The 18,865-nt window shown below is 46.3% G+C and overlaps 2 protein-coding genes across 3 annotated transcripts; both read left to right on the plus strand.

The window, feature by feature from the left end:
- RPL21 (ribosomal protein L21) lies at positions 59-4,288 on the plus strand. 2 transcript variants are annotated; one of them, XM_005687554.3, is made up of 6 exons: positions 59-153; positions 2,401-2,479; positions 2,724-2,785; positions 3,267-3,379; positions 3,896-4,046; positions 4,154-4,288. In XM_005687554.3, the coding sequence occupies exons 2-6, from the start codon at positions 2,413-2,415 to the stop codon at positions 4,241-4,243; spliced, it is 483 nt and encodes a 160-aa protein (XP_005687611.1). In that variant the 5' UTR covers positions 59-153; positions 2,401-2,412; the 3' UTR covers positions 4,244-4,288. The 2 variants fall into 2 exon arrangements, with proteins under 2 accessions (XP_005687611.1, NP_001272561.1); NM_001285632.1 differs by having other exon boundaries at positions 81-97; positions 4,154-4,271.
- Positions 13,496-16,140, plus strand: RASL11A (RAS like family 11 member A; the record flags this gene model as incomplete). Its single annotated transcript, XM_018056586.1, has 4 exons — positions 13,496-13,793; positions 14,165-14,221; positions 14,337-14,416; positions 15,401-16,140. Coding segments are annotated over 4 exons (909 nt in total), but the record flags the coding sequence as incomplete, so codon positions are not given.

Consider the following 18,865-nt stretch of genomic DNA (forward strand, 5'->3'; position numbering starts at 1 on the left):
CGTTTCTTCAGGCAGCGCCGTGGGCAGCCCACAGGCCCTTGAAAGGCGCATGCGCGGCCCCGCCTCCTTCTTTTCGGCCGGAACCGCCATCTTCCAGGTAAAGGCCAACGCGTGGTTCCCGCCGGCTCCCGTCTCTCCCCCGGCCCCTCAGGCGTGAGTTTCAACCCTGTGGCGGCTGAGGCCGCGCATGAAGCCCTAGAAAGGCTGTCTAGCTTTTCCGGGGGCCGTTGGCTCAAGTGGTGGGGCCGTGTCCATGCAGACCCGGGACCGCGGCCCCGGGGCTGGGCCGAGGCGCGACCTGCGGAGGGGAAGGACCCCGGAGTAGCGGGGCCGCGGCCCCTGGGTGACATGACTCGGGTCTGTCGGGGCAAGGGAACTGGTTCTTCCGGCGCTTGCACGGCTTCAGCCTCGCTGACCTGGGATTCCTCGGACCGGCTCTGAGGCCTCGTGATCCTTTCTTTTCGAATGCCTTCAGGGTCGCATCCTTATTCTCGTTGCAGAAGCTGAAGTATACGTGCTGCCGGCTAGGGGCTTCAGTGTGGTAGGAACGGGTTGGCGAGGCGTGTGTGTAAGCCTGGGGTCCTGGTCGGAGAACCGCAGAGGTGCCCAGAGTCCACCTGGACCAAGAAACCGAGGCCGTTAGTCTTTCATACAGAGGGAGTGATTTCGGGTCGTTTAAATGTTGTCTTGGGGCCCCAGTTGGACAAAGGGAAAATGCTTTTGTTGGCTACCGGTGTATTATTAATGCAGGGCAGCAAGTGTTGAGTGAAGTGAAGTCACTCAGTCGTGTCCGACTCTTTGCGACCCCGTGGACTGTAGCCCACCAGGCTTCTCTGTCCGTGGGATTCACTAGGCAAGAATACTGGAGTGGGTTGCCATTTCCTACTCCAGGCGATCTTCCCGACCCAGGGATCGAACCCAGGTCTCCTGCATTGTAGGCAGACGCTTTAGTTCTGAAAAGTTTGGAGGGACCGGGAGGGGAGGCGGAGTTAAGTAAGAAACCACTTAGCCCTAGTTTTTGCGTCTTTTTGTCTAGTTTGTGGACTTCCCTGGTGGCTCAGACGGTAAAGTGTCTGCCTATAATGCGGGAGACCCGAGTTCAATCCCTGGGTCCGGAAGATCTGGAGAAGGAAATGGCAACCCACTCCAGTATTCTTGCCTGGGAAGTCCCAGGACAGAGGAAGCTGGCAGGCTAGTTTGTAGCAGCCAGTTGCCAGAGTTGCCCAAACTGCGAGGTGCGCTCAGTAGTGGATCTCATTTTGACTTTGGGAAAGGCAAGTCATGTGTCTTGGGTTGTGAATGGATTTCTAACTAGTAGGCTCAGTAGTCAAGAGATGACTTACATTACTGATACCCACAGAGCATGTCTCCTTGTTTATGAACGTAAGTCGAGTTTATATGAACTTAGTGCAAATGTAGAGTTGAGAATTGAAGCGTTTTTGGGCTTGATTCTTCTTGGCTATCTTTTTCGTTGTGAATTTTTAAAAAAGTTTTTATAGGCATATAGTCAGTCAATTTACAATGTTATGTTTGTAGTGTACAGCAGAGTGAATCAGTTATACATATACATATGTCTTTTTTTTTTTAATATTCTTTTCCCATATAGACCATTACAGAGTAATTAGTAGAATGTGAAGTAAGAGTGTGCACAGTGGTTTAACTTTGATAGGTTAGCTAAAACATTATTCTGCTTCCTTGCCAGGCAAGTCATGAAAAAGATTCTTGGGAGTCACTTCTTTTGAAGATATGGTAACATTGAGAGATTGATTTAGGTTAGAACACTGTGTTCTAACTTGTGATCTCCTTGTGGTAGGAGTCGTTGCCAGCAATGGTAGTTCTCTTGGGTGATCTGAAGCAATTAAAACCATTATTTTGACCTTTTGGGAAACAGTGAAAAGTTAAACAGCATGTAGATAAAGCTTACATTTCCTGGTAAACAACTGAGTAATTAGATATGTGAAGTGAGTTAGAGATTTTTGATAAGTTAATAGATGCTGTATAAGAGAAACCTGAAGGTTGAAAGGGAGGGTTATCCAATATGCAAAAATAAAAGTTTTGTGCTTTGCCTTCTAGTAATTCCAGTGCTCTTGGCAGTCTCAGAAATAGCATGCCAGGGTCCTGTTGTGTTTGTATATTCTCGTAGGGAAAGTGCTGGTTTGGATTCTGAAATCCAGTTCTGCTTCTTAGACTTTTTAGGCGATTTTGGCAAAAATCTTGGTAAAATTACTGCTGCTTCCCCTTTTATAAGAGCTATTGATTGGTGAGCTAACCTTGTAGATGGTTGCCTAATTCTGATGTTGCTACTGAAATGAGTGCATTTGTAATTACATGTTTTTTGGTTAAAGGAGAAGATGGCAATGTTGACACTGTGTTTGAGTGTTCTGTGCTTTCTGGTTTCAGTGATTCGCCAAGATGACCAACACAAAGGGAAAGAGGCGGGGCACCCGCTACATGTTCTCCAGGCCTTTCAGAAAACATGGTGAGTGGAGCTGCCCTCCTGGTTTATTGCCTGTGTGTTGCAGTTCATACAGTGTGTTCTTAATAAATGACACTGATTAATCAGCATCTGCCTTTTAATAAATATAAAACATGCATTTTATATATAATTTCTAAATTGTTGGCTATCAAGATAAAGTACTTCTAAAAGCCAAAAAGTAGTGTGTTGAAGATAGTAAGTATTTCTTTTACTCTCAATATTGACTTTTTTTTTTTTCTTTTTGCAGGAGTTGTTCCTTTGGCCACATACATGCGAATCTACAGGAAGGGTGATATTGTAGATATCAAGGTAAATTAGAAAACTGGAGAGTTAACCACAGAATAACATTAGAAGTTAGAAAAGTTGTGTTTAATATTGAAATTTGAACAGTGTGTATTACATCTTTTTTATCTTCCTAATTGAGGGGAAATCCATTCCATTTACTGAGAAGGAGCTCCTTAGAGTGTGGAATCGCTATTGTAATTTCACTTTCAAAAACAAGCTTTTAAAATGCTATTTTTGAGTCTTAAGAATTTCCTCATTACTTGTTTTTAACAGCTAGTGGAAAAGTGTGTGGGTGGGAATCATAAGAACTTGAGTGTATGTGTCCTGGCACTCCAGAGCTTAATGATGATTATCTTTTTGATTGCTTAAAGCAACGTGAAAATGACATTTCACCGGCTCTGAGAGCTCTTGAGTTGCCTTTTAAAGAAAAAGTTAAAATATCTTACTTTGGGTTTAAAAGGAGAGGGGAAATTGTTGGTATAACATTGATTTCCTTTCTAAACAGGGAATGGGTACTGTTCAAAAAGGAATGCCCCACAAATGTTACCATGGCAAAACAGGGAGAGTCTACAATGTTACCCAGCATGCTGTTGGCATCATTGTAAACAAACAAGTTAAGTAAGTAAGGTCCAATTTGTGTATTGCCTCACACCCCCTTTCACTTTGCCAATTGGACTTATGTCTTTATTGGTCATTCAAGTGGGGCAAAGGAAACAACCTTTTAAAACTCAGGCAAACTGGGTGTTTGTCTTGTAACCTGTCAGAGGAAACATTGTAATAAACTTAGTTTGCACCTTTCAGTGTTAAAGTCTTATGCAGTATGTTAACTAAGTAGTTAAGAGTTTTCAGAAAGTAAGAATTTAATAAGTTGTACATTTTATTAGTGGTCTGGTTTTGCTTAAATTATTTGGTATTTCAGTCTGTCATCTCACAGAAGAGAGGTTATGAATGGGGATGTTTGCCTCAACACCCAATTCAGCAAGATTTAATAAATGATTGTAAATTTGCTGTCATCTTGTTGGTTTATCCTGTCTGTAGGTAGAGGTTCATGGTTTAAAGGGAAACCCGTGAAAGGATTCTCTGAATTTAGGCTGTGTTTTTGATGAAGCACTTACAAGGCTCTTTTTTCTCCAGGGGCAAGATTCTTGCCAAGAGAATTAATGTGCGTATTGAGCATATTAAGCACTCTAAGAGCCGAGATAGCTTCCTGAAACGTGTGAAGGAAAATGATCAGAAAAAGAAGGAAGCCAAAGAGAAAGGGACTTGGGTTCAGCTGAAGCGCCAGGTGAGTACTTGGCAGGGTTTTTTGGTGTTGAGTGTGTTATTGGTTCTGGGAGCAGTTTAAAATTGAGTTACAGTACTTTATATAATTATTCCCTTGTGTTTTTTTAGCCTGCTCCACCTAGAGAAGCACACTTTGTGAGGACCAATGGAAAGGAACCCGAACTGTTGGAGCCCATCCCCTATGAATTCATGGCCTGATGGGTGTAAAAATAAAGACCTGGACTGTACAAATGTTTCTCTTAATTGAGTAGAGTTGTTGTGTCCAAATTCAGTGGGTAATGTCTTTTCAAATTTAGTGTTTTTTCTTCCTGAAAGGTGTAAGATAGTTGTTCAGTATTTTTTAATAAACTGCCAGATATTATTTATAAAGTATTTTTACTTCTTGGAAAATAGCCTATTAAATCCCTGTTGGGGGGGATATAATGAATGAACAATTAAGATTATCTGTTACGTTATAGGTAAATTCAGGAAAAGTTGATTATTCCTAACTGCATCATAAGTAGATGTGTTTTGAGGATCAGGAACTTAACTTTGAAGCCCCAGCTGTTTAGACCATTCATGCAGCAGTGCTCAGTGGAGTGTTAAAAACCGGAAGACCTTTTTTATTTAAACTGATGTGGCCTTCTAAACACTTAACAAAATGTACTCAAAAAACTTGGAATAAGTTCAGTTTTGCCCATTCTGCATGAAAGGAAGCAGAGGCACAAGTCAAGTAAGTTGCCAAGGTTATGAGGGGAGAGAGTCGGGCAAGGGTTTATTGCTTCATAGTAATAAGATTTTAAAGCTGCTTAGTGTCTTTGGAGCACATTTTGGGTTCTGTTACTTCCTGGGTATTATTAATTGGATGTGGTAAACACCCAGTAGGGGCTTGACCCACCCCACTCCCTTGCCTTCAGTATTGTAGCAAGCTTGTTTAAAGGGTGTTCTTTCCCCACTGTTAGAGACAAGAACCTGTATATGATGTTAGTAAATGCTGTGAATGAGTGAAAACCTGGTGTTGGCGGCCTTTGGTTTTATCTGGGGTGGCAGGATGGTCGTAGGTCTGCTTGGAGTCCAGCAAACCTGGCACTGAGTCTTGGATTCCTAACCTAACACAGTGACTGTGGTAGGTTATTAATTGCCCTTAAAGATGCGCACCTGGTGGTGGAGGGTTATGTTTAAACATGACTGTTGGGCAAAAGAAATTGTTTACCACCACTGCAGAAAATGAAACCTTAATGAATTGCATCTGTTGGCATTCCTGTTCTGTGTTTTTCAAGGTAAGTTGATGGTACCGCTTATGCACCAGTTGAAGTCACTTTGCCTATTTGAGAATTCTATTTTATGAATGTCTTTCACAGCTATTTCTTCATTCCTGCCTTTTTAGTCTCACTTTCTCTTCATTTCTTGCAGCTACTGTTAGAGTAGCGTCAAGACTTCACACTTGCTGAGCCTCTTCTTACAATGCATACTGCTTAGCCTGTGTCGCTTCTGCTGCCTTTGCAAAGAGGAATGAAAGATCTCCCCCTCCAGGGTGGTTGTGGAGATTGATTGGAAGCCATGTAAAACACACAACATGGTGTCACATAGTGTTTGGTGGCAACATTGTGATCTGTTGAGTTTGCAGTTTTCATCCAGGGCAGGAATATTAAAACAGCTGTCTGTAACTCTAACTGAAGTCCAGGTCCTACTAAATATTCTTTTCCTACATGATGGCTCTATTAGGAAAATTCTGTGCATTGCCCCAGTTCTGCACATAACGCTTGCCTTGGCCCAAAACACCCATACTTGACTTTCTTCATTTGATGGAATTTCTGCTTGTCCTTCATTTACCTTGAATCATAGTTGAACCATCCCTGATAAAAGCATGTTAAGGAAGGGTATGAAAGTGCTTGGAATCGGAAATACCATCTGGTTTAGGTTGATGGAATGAAATCTGCCACCGCCGGCCCCCCCCCCCCCAAAAAAAAAAAAAAAGTTCTCAAGACAGATGTTTGATCCCTGGGTTGGGAAGATCCTGTGGAGAAAGGAAAAGCTACCAGCTTAAGTATTCTGGCCTGGAGAATTCATGGATTGTGTAGTCCATGGGGTTGCAAAGAGTGGGACACTGCTGAATGACTTTCACTTCCTTTACCAGCTGAGCCACCAGGGAAGCCCAAGAATACTGGAGTGGGTAGCCTATCCCTTCTCCAGCTGATCTTGCCAACCCAGGAACCAGGATATCCTGCATTGCAGGTGGATTCTTTACCAACTGAGCTATGAGGGAAGCCCCTGACACATAAGTCTTCGATAAATGCTCTTGGATGAGAAAAGCACTGCTGTTTTTTTTTTTTTTTTTGAAGTAGACATACTTTAGGTGGTTTTATTTTCCTGTGGACTTTATAAACTACAGGAAAATCAACCTAAAGGAGATGTCTACTTGTTTTAAAAGGCAGTGCTTTTCTCACTGAAGAGCATTTATTGACTATAGTGACTTATAACCTACAGTGTTTCTGAGTTTTGAGGGCTAACCAACCATGTTGCTCAGGAGTAATTGGGGTTATTAAATATTTCATGTAACGTGGAAACAGGCTATTTCAAACCTTTGTTTATGCTCCAGCAAGTCATGTTAACCTTGTTTTGTGTTGCTCCTGTAAAATGAGGATTGTCTGCAAGTCCAACAGATTGGACCAAAGGATTTTCTAGAAGTCCTTTGTGTGCTTTGAGTGATTCCACTAACTCACTAAATGAAGTGTAATTTGACTTGTCAAAAAGGAAATGGAGGATCATAGGACACCTCAGTGCTGGAGGGCTGCTGAGGCTAGACCAGAGAAAGGGCTGCAGATGGGACTGGCCACTCAGGGGAGGTCACCAGGAAATGGGAACTCCTCTGGTGTGCAGTACAGCAGTTTTATAAATTGCTGTCAATGGTGAGACACTGAATCTGCATCCTCAGCCACAGTACTGAATTTCAGATTCTTGATACTGATTGCTTTCCTAAAGGGTAGTACCAGTCTGCCCGCTGAGTGAGTGAAAATGCTTGTCTTCTCACTCCCCAGTTGTTGCTAATTTGTCGCTGCTTAGTCGCTCAGTTGTGTCAGACTCTGACCCTATGGACTATAGCCTGCCAGGCTCCTCTGTCCGCGGGGATTTTCCAGGGCAGAATACTGGACTGGGTTGCCATTTCCTTCTCCAGGGGATCTTCCTGACCCAGGAATCAAACCCAGGTCTCCAGCATTGCAGGCAGATTCTTTACCGTCTGAGCCACCAGGGAAGCCCCATTGTGATTTAGTCCTTGCTAATCTGGTGGGAGAAAATGTTGCATTACTGAATTTGGCTTTCGTTAGCGTCTGGACCACTTACCTGGTTTCCTTTTGCCTCCACTGCCATCTCTGCTGGACCTTCCTGTCTTTCTGACCTTTATTCTCACATTCAAAGCCCTGTATCATCTGGCCTCTACCTCCCTTTCTGACCTCATCTTGTACCACTTCCAGCCAAAGTCAGATTCAGTAAGTCAGGAGATGGTTACTGTCACCTCCCCTACTTGACCCTGAAAGGAGGTTAAACACCCGTAAGGAAGTTACAACCTAGGAGAAGGAGTCCAATCAGAAATCCTATTTAAATCAAGGCAAAATAAGGCTTTGAGAGGTGCATTGACACAGGGCCCTTGTTTTCACCAATTATTCTTGGTTTCTCTTGTTTGTTGACCCTTTCCACTGCTGCTGCCTTCATTTCAGCTTATGGACTGCTGAGAGCCAGCAAATGAAACAAACAGCTTCTGTGTCTCATTTCTTTTGTAGCTTCAACTCCCAGTCTCCCACTCAAATCTGGCTTCCACCTACACCACTCTAATGAAATACTCTTAAAGGTCACCAAACACCTGCTAATTAAATCTGGAGAGTTTTCCAACTTGGCTTCATCTCCCTAGTATTTGTCAGAGCCAGGAAGTTTTTTTCCTTTCAAAGGCTTCAGCCGTCATGCATGTGTGTATCTCCTGCATTGGCAGGTGGGTCCTTTCCCACGATGGCACCTGGGAAGGCCCTTCTGCCATCATCCTTTCACCAAGTTCCCTGCCTGTCTAACTCCCTCGGCCACTTTATTTTGGATCTTCCTTGAGGTTCCACATCTGTCCCTCCTAAGTTCTTTCTAGGAGCAGTGGTTCTTCCAAGTATGGTGCCCCAGAGGCGGCATCCACATCTAGGAACTTGTTAAAAATGCAGACCTACCCCAGAGCTACTGAGTCAGAAATTCTAGGGGTGGGGCCTGGCACTTGAAACAAGCTCCCTGGATGATTGAGCAGTATTCTCATATGTGAGATCCACTAGATATATCTTCAGCGGTCTCTAATAAACTCGAGACTCAATTTCAGAGCTCACTTTCTCTGAAGCTCTACATCTGTATTTCCAATTCTTGGGCATCTCTCGTTTAGTGCAACTATTTTACAGATGAGCTTGGAAGGTTTTATTAGTGGAGAGATGAATTAAATTGAAACCCTTGAGCTTTGTGTGTGCTGATAAAAGTATGTGCCTGTCTTGAAATGCAGGTCCTTTAATGAGGAACCATCACAAAGTATGCATTTATAAATGAATCCCTTACTGTACAATTCCCTTTTTTCCACACATACCAATGAAAATGAAGAAAAATATTCTAACTATAAAACTTTTACCCTGTTCTTATTAAGAGCCACAATCGTGATTGAGGCTGTGTGGCTTCTTGGACTTTCTCTTCTGATCTAGCCAGGTATCACTGAAGGCCTTATGTTCGTGTTCAGCTGAACCCAATCTGAAGGGTTGAATAAGCTATACCTCTGAAATTACCTTCTAAATGTTTGGCAAAACAAAAAAACCCTCAGTTTCATATCTCTTCTATTTTCCCATTAGCGTAGATTTGCAGTTTTCTCTGTACTAGGATAGGAAAGATTCTAAAATATAAACAATTGCTAAAATTTAGCAATAAGCATCACTATAATATAACAGGTTTATCTTATTTTTTTGAGCACAGGAGAATTTCAAGCTGAATTTGATTTGTTTGGGATATGAGTGTTTATAGCATATTCATCCCAGCCCTATTTAAAAGGGAAAAATTAGTATTGTTCAAGCGAGAAATCTTCATAGAATCTTAGGTAGATTGCTTGGTTATGAGAAGAGTGAGGCAGCAACTGCAGCTATTATGCTGAGATGGAGAATGTACAGAGGCGTGAAGAACCATCCAAGACTCTACTGTGGGTCTTTTCAAACAGCAGGAGCCATGTGGTGAGGAGCCACGGATGGGCCATCTCTCAGAGTCCTGCATGAAAAAGGCATAGAGAATCCTCACAGAACCTTCCCAGCAAGAGTGCAGTTTATGGAAATCATTCAGGTTAGAAAAGGGATGCCACGGGGTACTCTTTGCTGTCTATCAAATGAGATGATGGCTTAGCTCAAGGGGAGATGTGATTGAGTGTCTGCTCCTGAGAAAGAGCAAGAGTTCCAGTTAATTTCTCACAGGAGATGAGTAAGCAAACAGCTTGAAGATGCTAGAGAGCATCTGATCTGAGACTATGTGCCACCACGTCCTACCTTCCTGGTTTTGCTCATGCAGCTCCCCCAACTAGATAAGACCTGTCTCTAACCTTGTGTTTCCATCTATTCAATATGCCCAGAGACCAGTCTTTTCTCCCTGTAGCTTTCCCTGATAACCTGACCCCCACCTCATATTTCTAACATAAGGTCGAGGTGTGCAGCATTATAAACCAGTGTCTTGTGTACATTGCAAAGCGATCACCACCAAAGTTACAGTTAACCATCCATCAGCATACAGGTGGCCCCCTTCACTCTTTTCGCCTCCCTTCCAACCTTCCCCTCCGGTAACCACCAGCCTTCCTCTCTGTATCCATGAGTTTGTTTTTAAGTATCCTGACTTATATTAAGTGCACAGCCTAGTGTTTCAATACTTTTATAGATTATACTGCATTAAAAGTTATTAAAGGGACTTCCCTGGTGGTCCTGTTGATTAAGACTCCATGCTTCCACTGCAGGGCGTGTGGATTTGATCCCTGATCAGGGAACTAGATCCCACATGCCTCTCAGCATGGCCAAAAAGTTTAAAAAAAATTTTTTTTACCCATTTCACAGGATTAAGATTAAGGGAGAATTAAGATAATTTGCCGGCTAAAGTCCGTCTAGTCAAGGCTATGGTTTTTCCAGTGGTCATGTATGGATGTAAGAGTTGGACTGTGAAGAAGGCTGAGTGCTGAAGAACTGATGCTTTTGAACTGTAGTGTTGGAGAAGACTCTTGAGAGTCCCTTGGACTGCAAGGAGATCCAACCAGTCCATTCTGAAGGAGATCAACCCTGGGATTTCTTTGGAAGGAATGATGCTAAAGCTGAAACTCCAGTACTTTGGCCACCTCATGTGAAGAGTTGACTCATTGAAAAAGACTTTGATGCTGGAAGGGATTGGGGGCAAGAGGAGAAGGGGATGACAGAGGATGAGATGGCTTGATTGCATCACTGACTCGATGGACGTGAGTCTGAGTGAACTCTGGGAGTTGGTGATGGACAGGGAGGCCTGGTGTGCTGCGATTCATGGGGTTGCAAAGAATCGGACATGACTGACTGAACTGAAGATAATTTAGAATTTTTTGTAAACTCAAGAATAATATATAAATGATAATTTTATAATTATTTTAATTAACTTCGGGCTTCCCTGGTGGCTCAGACAGTAAAGCATCTGTCTGCAAATGCAGGAGACCCGGGTTTGATCCCTGGGTTGGGAAGATCCCCTGGAGAAGGAAATGGCAGCCCATTCCAGTATTGCCTGGAAAATCCCATGTACAGTGGAGCCTGGTAGGCTGCTGTCCATGGGGTCGCAAAGAGTCGGACATGACTGAGCGACTTCACTTCACTTCAGTTCTTAATTAACTTCACAATGGGGCTGTCTGTGAAGGCAGGTGAGAGTGTCTTACACATTGTTGTCCTCTTGGTAAATGTTTGATAATAGAAAGCTGTTCTCTGTTCTGTACCAGCTCTTAGCAGCTTTGCTGAGAGTAGATTTTCAATCATTTGACTGCTGAGCTGAAATAAGGGAGTGGGTGGAGGACAGAGCCTAATTTTTATACTGGGGAATTTAGGATACATAGGAAAGGTAGCTGACATTGGGTGATGGTGCTGGAAGAGATGTTCTTGAAGTCCAGGAGGACCCCTGGCAAAGTTTTGTCTAGGGCTGGAAATCAAGCTCCTTCCTGTGGCTGGTGAAGGTTAATAGCGTCTGGAGCCTGCTATTTGCGTATTACCAAATCTACTCTTCACACTTCTCAACACCCACGGATCTGTATATTCATATCTGTGCCTACACACTTCTATTATCTTTTTAAAACCACTTCAGCATGCCTGTGATATGTTGCTTGCACCACCATATTACATAACTCTGGACACAAAGAAATTCAAATGAAATAGAAGACAAGCACCTACAGTTTAGGCAAGGCTATTTATAATTCTACTGTTCAGGTACACATCTGCATTGAAAGGTCATGGGTGATCTTGTGTGTTTGCAAATGCAAAGAGCTTTCCAAGGAGAATGGAGTAACATTTCGAGCTCTCTAAGCAAAGGTGCAGTGTAAGTACAGACAGAACGTAACTGCCACCAGGCAGAGAACAGTCTTAGGAATCTTCCCTATGGGGCGACGTTAACCTACAAAGATCGTATATACATGACAGAAAACCCACGATTCAGCCAAGAAAGGGCTCTCTTGCCCCTTGTAAGTTCTACATTTTAGCCTCAGAAGAGTGAGGGTGTGTGGACAGAGCCCATGACTGCTGCTCAGCATGTGTCCCCTCTTCCATTGCTGGGTTCCTAGCATAGTAGCAGTTTGTGTCACCTCCGGGAAGAACTGACTCAAGCTAGTCCTGGTCTTCTCTGCTGGGCATTGGAAACACTCATTCCCAGCTTCTCAGCTCTGGCCACCGGGATGTAAGAGAGCCTACTGGGTTCTTCTGAGAGTTACTTTATTTCATAATAAAAAGAGACAGAGGGTTCCCTCCTTCCCTTTTGGCTTGGATGAGTACTTGATGTTTGGTGAAGCAGGAGCCATTCTGTGCTCAAGAAGCAGAGGCCAAGAGAACCTGAAAGGCAATAGCCCAGGTCCTTGTCACTGAACCCGGTGATTTCAAGGTGGTTCTGTAAGTCACCACCATCTTTGTGGGATTTTTCCCCCGTCAGGGAAGGAGGGTCCAGGCTTCAAGTCTCTCCAGTAAGACTGAGGGTGCACGGAAAGGAACTGCCTTGTGCAGAGCCAAAAGCCAGTTCAGCTGACATAAGGCGATCCCTCTCAGGGTGTTTCTCGGAACATTTTCTCCTGAGGGTAAGTTAACCTCAAAACCAGGGTTTGGGGAATGAGGTTACACATGTGACTTCTGTCTTCTCCAGTTTACACAGTGAAGACCCCATGCATTCAGAAAGTCAGTCAGTGAACTCACATTTATTAATGGCCTCCCAAGATACCACTATGTGCTGGGCACCCAAGACTAATCTAGAGGCTCTGCATTCTGGGAGACAGACATGAAATAAACACTCCACCAGGCAGTAATGACAGCTGGCCAAGGGTGCCCTGAGAGTTCATCACTGGGGTACAAGGCTGGGGATGACAGAGATCAGAGGAAGCGACCCCGGGGGAGGGGGAAGGACGCCAGTCCACTCCCAGATTCTTCAGGCAAGAAGCCAGGCGAGCAGGAGGGAGGGAGCTGAGGAGACCCCAGGAGACTGAGAGGCTCGAGAAATGAGGAAACTTGGCGAATAACAAGTGGATGTGAGAGGGGTCAGAGTCAAGGCCTTTCAAGGGCAAGAACTGAGAGCCAGGCTGTTCAGCTTGGCCACTGTGGGCTCGGAAACCCAAGACAGGCCCGCTTTTGCTTTTGTGTCCTCTTCCTCCCCCTTCCAAGCCCACCCTAAGCTCCACTTTACACCTAGAAGTAAGCACTTGTATAACGAAGCGAACGAGTGACTCAGGTCCTAGGACGGGATCCGGTGGAGAATTAGTCCGGAGTAAGAGCTCTCAATGGATGGGACGCTGATTGAGTGTCGCTAAAGAGTCAATTTAGCCGGCATCAGCAGCCAGGCTGGGTCTGGAGGCTGAGCTGTGAACGACCGCTTCCCCAAGGGGCCTTCACAAATCTGGAGCGAGGTCACACTGACCGCGCCTCCCTTCCACTGACAGTCAGGGCACTTCTCCTTAATAATGCCGCCCCTCAGCATCTTTCAACGATACAAATGGCAACATTGGACAGGAGTTTATCCTTCCCATTGATGCGGAAACATCTGGCCGATCGCCTTTTTCCTCTTCCTTTCGTGCCCCAGCTCGTAACTCTGATCTCAGATTCACCCACTGGTCTAGTGACCCAGGGCTCGCCTCTGCGGGATGCAGGGGCCGCCCGGGCAACGCGGGCGCAGTGGAGGTGGGGTCTCCAGGGCCCGGGGGCTGGCGCGGAGCGTCAGGCAGCGGCGCGGTGGTGACGGTCGCCCGGGCCCTCCGGCTCCGCCCCCTGCCCGCCGCTGCGGGAAGGGGCGGGAAGAGGAGGAGGCCGCAGCGCCCCCAGCGCGCCCAGCCCTTTAAAAGCCGCGGGCCTGGCCTGCCGCGCCGGCCGCCGCGGTCCCCGCGCACCGGTGTCCCCGCGCTCCAGCACGCGCTCCGTGCGGCCGCCCACCATGTCCGGGCACTTTCTCCTCGCGCCCATCCCCGAGTCCTCCTCCGACTACCTCCTGCCCAAGGACATCAAACTGGCCGTGCTGGGCGCCGGCCGCGTGGGCAAGAGTGGTGAGTACCCCGGGGACAAGGGGGGCTCTCCGCGGAGCGGGGGAGGGCAGGGGAGACCCACTCGTGTCCGCGCGCCTGCAGGCCTGCCGCCCGCCCCGCTCACCTGGCTTCCCGCGGCTTCCCCCGGAGCATCCACGCCCGGGCCCTAGCCAGTGGGCACCTGTGTGGTGCCCGGTGCGGCCGTAGCACACCCACGGCCGCACCCGCCTCAGAACTTGCGGAGGCCACGGCCGCGCCCTGGGCTCTGCGGAGCCTTGAGGATGTGAGCGGTACCCGCGGCTCCGCGGCCAGTCACGCCCTCTTTCCTGAGCCGGTCGGCTTTGGCGGTCTCGTCCTAGTCCTGCAGCTGAATTTTCCTCTTTCCTTTTCAGCGATGATCGTGCGCTTCCTGACCAAGAGATTCATCGGCGATTATGAGCCGAATACAGGTTAGATTCCTCTCGCGCTGTTGGGGCTGCGTGCTCGGATATTTGTGGTTTGTTTTTTTTTTTTTACTTGATGGGAGTATGAGAATTTAAAACCCAAGTCTCCTTAATCCTCCAGGCAAGTTGTACTCGCGGCTTGTGTACGTGGAGGGAGACCAGGTCTCCCTGCAGATCCAGGACACCCCCGGGGGCATCCAGGTAAGGACTGCGGGGAGCCGGCGGCCCACGCGCTTGCGGACGCCTGAGCCAGGTGTCTACGCGAGCCCGTTGTGCACTGAGATGCAGGGGCCTTCCCAGGTGGCGCTAGTGGTAAAGAATCCGCCTGTCGTGGCAGGAGATGGAGGGGTGGGCCTTCCCCAAGTGGGGCCCAGTCGTTGGAGTGTTAGAAACCGGCCGCGATAGGGGGAGGGGGCGGGGAGAGGAGGTCGTTAGAGGCCGTCCCCTCCTGTCGGCCACCTCGTAAACGGGGAGTCAGGCTTACCCTCTCTCTGCAGCAGCAGCCCAGGCATCACTGGTTACAGGGATCCCAGGAATTCTGTAAGAGCTCAGTCTTGGAGCCTGAACAAAACTGTGGGGTGGGACTCTGGAGAGGCTCTTCGCTCCAGGAGGACCCCCGAAGCGCTCCCGTTTCTAGCTGTTTCTGCAGTACCTGCATTCAGATAACCCCTGGGCAAGCTGTCAGGAATGTAACTTGATTAACAAGTTACTAATTGCTCTCTGTCCTAGGGAGGGAAGATCTGAAAGAAGGAATTTGTTTCTGTAACATTCTCAAGAAGGACATGCTAAAAATATTTTTATGGGTTTGGGAATAGATATTTATCTTGGCTTATGCTCAAAGTTTTGTTTGTTCGAAGTTAGTTCCCTAAAAATTGCGCCATCCTGAGTTGAAAGTTCTCACTGAAGTCCTTCTTCAGTCAGTCCTCCAGGGTTCATCACAGACAACCTGCCAAGCTTAAAAGTGATGCATGGGTAACAGCTCAGAAAATAATCCAGGCGGGGACCCTGCCTGAAAATCGGGTCTTTCCATGTTAAAAGCCTGCTGCAGAAGCCAGGTAGCATCTGAAAACTATATTTAGTGATCTCTCTTTCAAACTTTTTTTTCCAAGGGTAGTAGCTTTGATGTTCTCTTGGTGCCTTCCCACCGAGGCCTTCCTAGATCCGGGCTCTTTTCTCTCTTTTCAGGTCCAGGACAGCCTGACGCAGCCGGGTGACCCCTTGTCCAAGTGCGTGCAGTGGGCAGAGGGCTTCCTGTTGGTCTATTCCATCACGGACTATGACAGCTACCTGGCCATCCGCCCCCTGCACCAGCACATCCGGAAGGTCCACCCTGACTCCAGAGCCCCCGTCGTCATCGTGGGCAACAAGGGGGACCTGCTGCATGCCCGGCAGGTGCAGACCCGAGAGGGCGTCCAGCTGGCCAATGAGCTGGGCAGCCTGTTCCTGGAAGTTTCCACCAGCGAGAACTATGAAGACGTGTGTGATGCGTTCCGGCATCTGTGCAGAGAAGTGAGCAAGCTGCACAGCCTGGGGTCAGAGAGGAGGAGAGCCTCAGTCGTCCCGCGGCCGCGCTCGCCCAACATGCAGGACCTCAAGAGGCGCTTCAAGCAGGCTCTGTCCTCCAAGGCCAAGGCCCCCTCTGCCCCCACCCTGGGGTAGACACAGCACCACTGCTGCTTGACTCGTCTCCTTTTAACCCACGCATTCGTGCTACTGAGAAGACTGCGGGGGGTGGGCCCCCCTTTTTAATCAGACACTCAGAGTTTATTTTTATACAGACTGTTGGTTTTCAAGTGTATATGTATTTCTGAAAATTCAAACAGTGATTGTCTAGAAGTTGGATAAAGATTGTTTGTTGTTTTTTTTTTTAATAAAAGATTTTTTAAAAACTAACAGCTAGCCACTTTTCCATTAAAGGCAAATGGCAACCTTGCTCCTTGTTTTTAAATGTCTTTTTATAGAAATCATACTTGCACCAGAGCCCAGAACTGCTCTGAGCTTGCCCTGGGTCTGAACTCTGATTGGTGGCTTCCGCAGTGTGGGATTGGTTTAGAAGGAATCTGTGGGAGAAAGCAGAGTCTGTGGAGGAGGAATGGGATTTGGATAGCTGCAGGATGGCTCAACTGGGAAAGAACCTGTCTGCCGATGCAGGAGATGCAAAAGACTCGAGTTAAATTCCTGAATCAGGAAGATCCCCTGGGGAAGGAAATGGCCTCCCACTCCAGTATTCTTGTCTGGAGCATCCCATGGACAGAGGGGCCTGGAGGGCTGCAGTCCATGGGTTCGCAAAGAGCTGGACTTGACTGAGCCTGCACTCCCACACACATCTTTATTAGGGCACTTTTCCCCAGGCATGAAATTGATACCAGGTAATTTTCAAGGGGAGAGGTTCCTTGCACATAGATGCCAAAAAATTATGACATGAATAACATTATCATTTATTGATTCAAATGGAAGTTTACCCTCTCCTTCATATTAGAGAAGCAATCTCCCTTTGAGTATTGCCAATGACAATGTAAGTGCACTGACAATGTAAGTGCACGCTCCCTGGAGTTGCTTGAAAATTCTCCGCCCCTCTCTGTCTCCCTTACCCTCATCAGTGGGGCACCTGGTCTGTCTGTTCTCCTATTTTTCTCTAAAGCATCACTTTGTCTTAATCTCGCCTTTGCAACTCTTGCCTGGATTGGCAGGCAAGCATGTGGACAAGACTGGTTTCTCGGCAGAATGGTTTCTTTCTTTCCACCCAGACAAACTTACTAAAACCAAACCTGATCATCTTGTTTCTGTGATTGAAAAAACTCAGCTAGTTTCCCCTTATCTACTGGATAAAATAATGAGGCATAGAATCAGGATTATTTACCACCTCTCCAGATTCATTACTCCTTCCTCCCAAAACCTTTCATATAGGCTGGGAGGGGGGGTGCTGCAGTAAATATTTGATGAATGAATGAGTGACTACATTATTTTTGGTGCCCAGGACAATCAAGGCAGACGATGATGAAACAACATGTCACTTCTGCAGAATGAGGGCAGGAGGTGTACAGAATGGTTGAAGGTTCTTTATTAGCAGCGGCAGAGAGGAAATATTGCTGACGAGGGTAGGACTCCTGAAACATTTGGCAGAATGTTGAAAACTTGGGTGGCTGAGGACGGGACAGTCTATGCACATTTGTAAGGTTTGCCTTACTTCCAAAGTGTCATCAGTCCAGGGGGGCCACCTCCACCCTCACGAGGGAGGAGGAGCTAAGCATCCTTGGTCCTTCTTCACCCCTCCCCATCATCACTCTGTCTTGAAACTCCTGGCACTTTCTCTATCCACCAATCATCCTCCTTCTGGTCAAGCTTCGACTTTAATTCTGCCCTTAAACTGCAGAATGATTTAATTAACATACCTATCAGTGAGGTTCTGGAGGACGGGACGGAGTCCAAATGGCTAAGTGGTACATCCTGCAGACATTCTGTACTTGACATGCGACCCATGAAAAAAGCAAACTTGAATGATGGGAAGATAAATCAATTAGAACAGAAGAAAATAAATTTGTTTTGCTCGTATTGAGATGAAGGGCACCACAGACATTCTGGAGTTTATTAATATCCTTTTCAAGAAAATGGATTAAAGTAAATAGCCATGGAAGGCGGCAGTGAACAAAAGAGCAAATAGGAGAGACCAGATGACTGTTTAGTCAAGAATGTGGGGCTTGAGTAACTTTTTTCCCTGGTATGTGTTGCAATTTTAACTGCTCATGATGCAAAGTTACCAATTCAAATTTACAATGTGAAGATACTTTGTGTGGTTAATAGTTTATCCTTACCATTTGATCTGTCTCCAAAAGGAGACTTGGAAAGACTTGGCTGAAATTTGTCTCAAGCTACTTTGAAGGATGTGATCTAGGGGGAAAAAAATCCCCAAACAATGATTTTTCAAACACCATTAAGTTAGCCAGGGCTCAAGGCGAGTGAACGGATGAAATTGATGACTGGGTTGTGAGAGCAGACATTTCAGCAGAGTAGAAATTTGCCGGCCCCAAATGAAACGTAGTCGTCGCCTGTTTGAACGCCGTCAGGTGCCTCCACCCCAGTAGAAAAGCAGCTTTCTCAGGACTGGACGGGTCATCATCATTGAATTCAGCCCCACAGCACCTATAAGGGTCTCCCGTGCACCCTCTGAAAAGATATTTTGGGCACCCTCCATCAAACTGTCAGAGGTGTCTCTTCTGGTGAATTGGAAAGAAAATGTTCTCCAGAGCAGGTCTACTTGGACAAAATAGGTATCATCCTTTTAAAAAAAAGTTTTAATTTTTTAAATTGAAGTATAGTGGATTTACATTGTGTGCTAAGTCGCTTTGATTGTGTCTGACTCTGTGCGATCCTATGGACTGTAGCCTGCCAGCCTCTTCTGTCCATGGGATTCTTCAGGCAAGAAAACTGGAGTGGGTTGCCATACCCTCCCCCAGGGGATCTTCCTGACCAAGGAACTAAACCCAGGTCTCCTGCGTTGCAGGCAGATTCTTTACTATCTGAGCCACTAGGTAAGTGTTGTGTTGATTTTTGCTGTACAACAAAGTTATTCTGTTACACACATACATACATTCTTTTTCATGTTCTTTTCCACTATGGTTTATCACAGGATTTTTTTTTTTTTTAATTTGT

This window comes from Capra hircus, chromosome 12 (genome assembly GCF_001704415.2).
Source record: "Capra hircus breed San Clemente chromosome 12, ASM170441v1, whole genome shotgun sequence".
NCBI classification, from domain to species: domain Eukaryota; kingdom Metazoa; phylum Chordata; class Mammalia; order Artiodactyla; family Bovidae; genus Capra; species Capra hircus.

What these genes read in the sequence shown, in the direction of transcription:
- RPL21 (XM_005687554.3), top strand. Translation starts at nt 2,413, where the DNA reads ATGACCAACACAAAGGGAAAGAGGCGGGGCACCCGCTACATGTTCTCC. An exon ending in CAGGCCTTTCAGAAAACATG is followed by an intron (nt 2,480 to 2,723) that starts GTGAGTGGAGCT and finishes TTCTTTTTGCAG; the next exon opens with GAGTTGTTCCTTTGGCCACA. An exon ending in GGGTTCAGCTGAAGCGCCAG is followed by an intron (nt 4,047 to 4,153) that starts GTGAGTACTTGG and finishes GTGTTTTTTTAG; the next exon opens with CCTGCTCCACCTAGAGAAGC.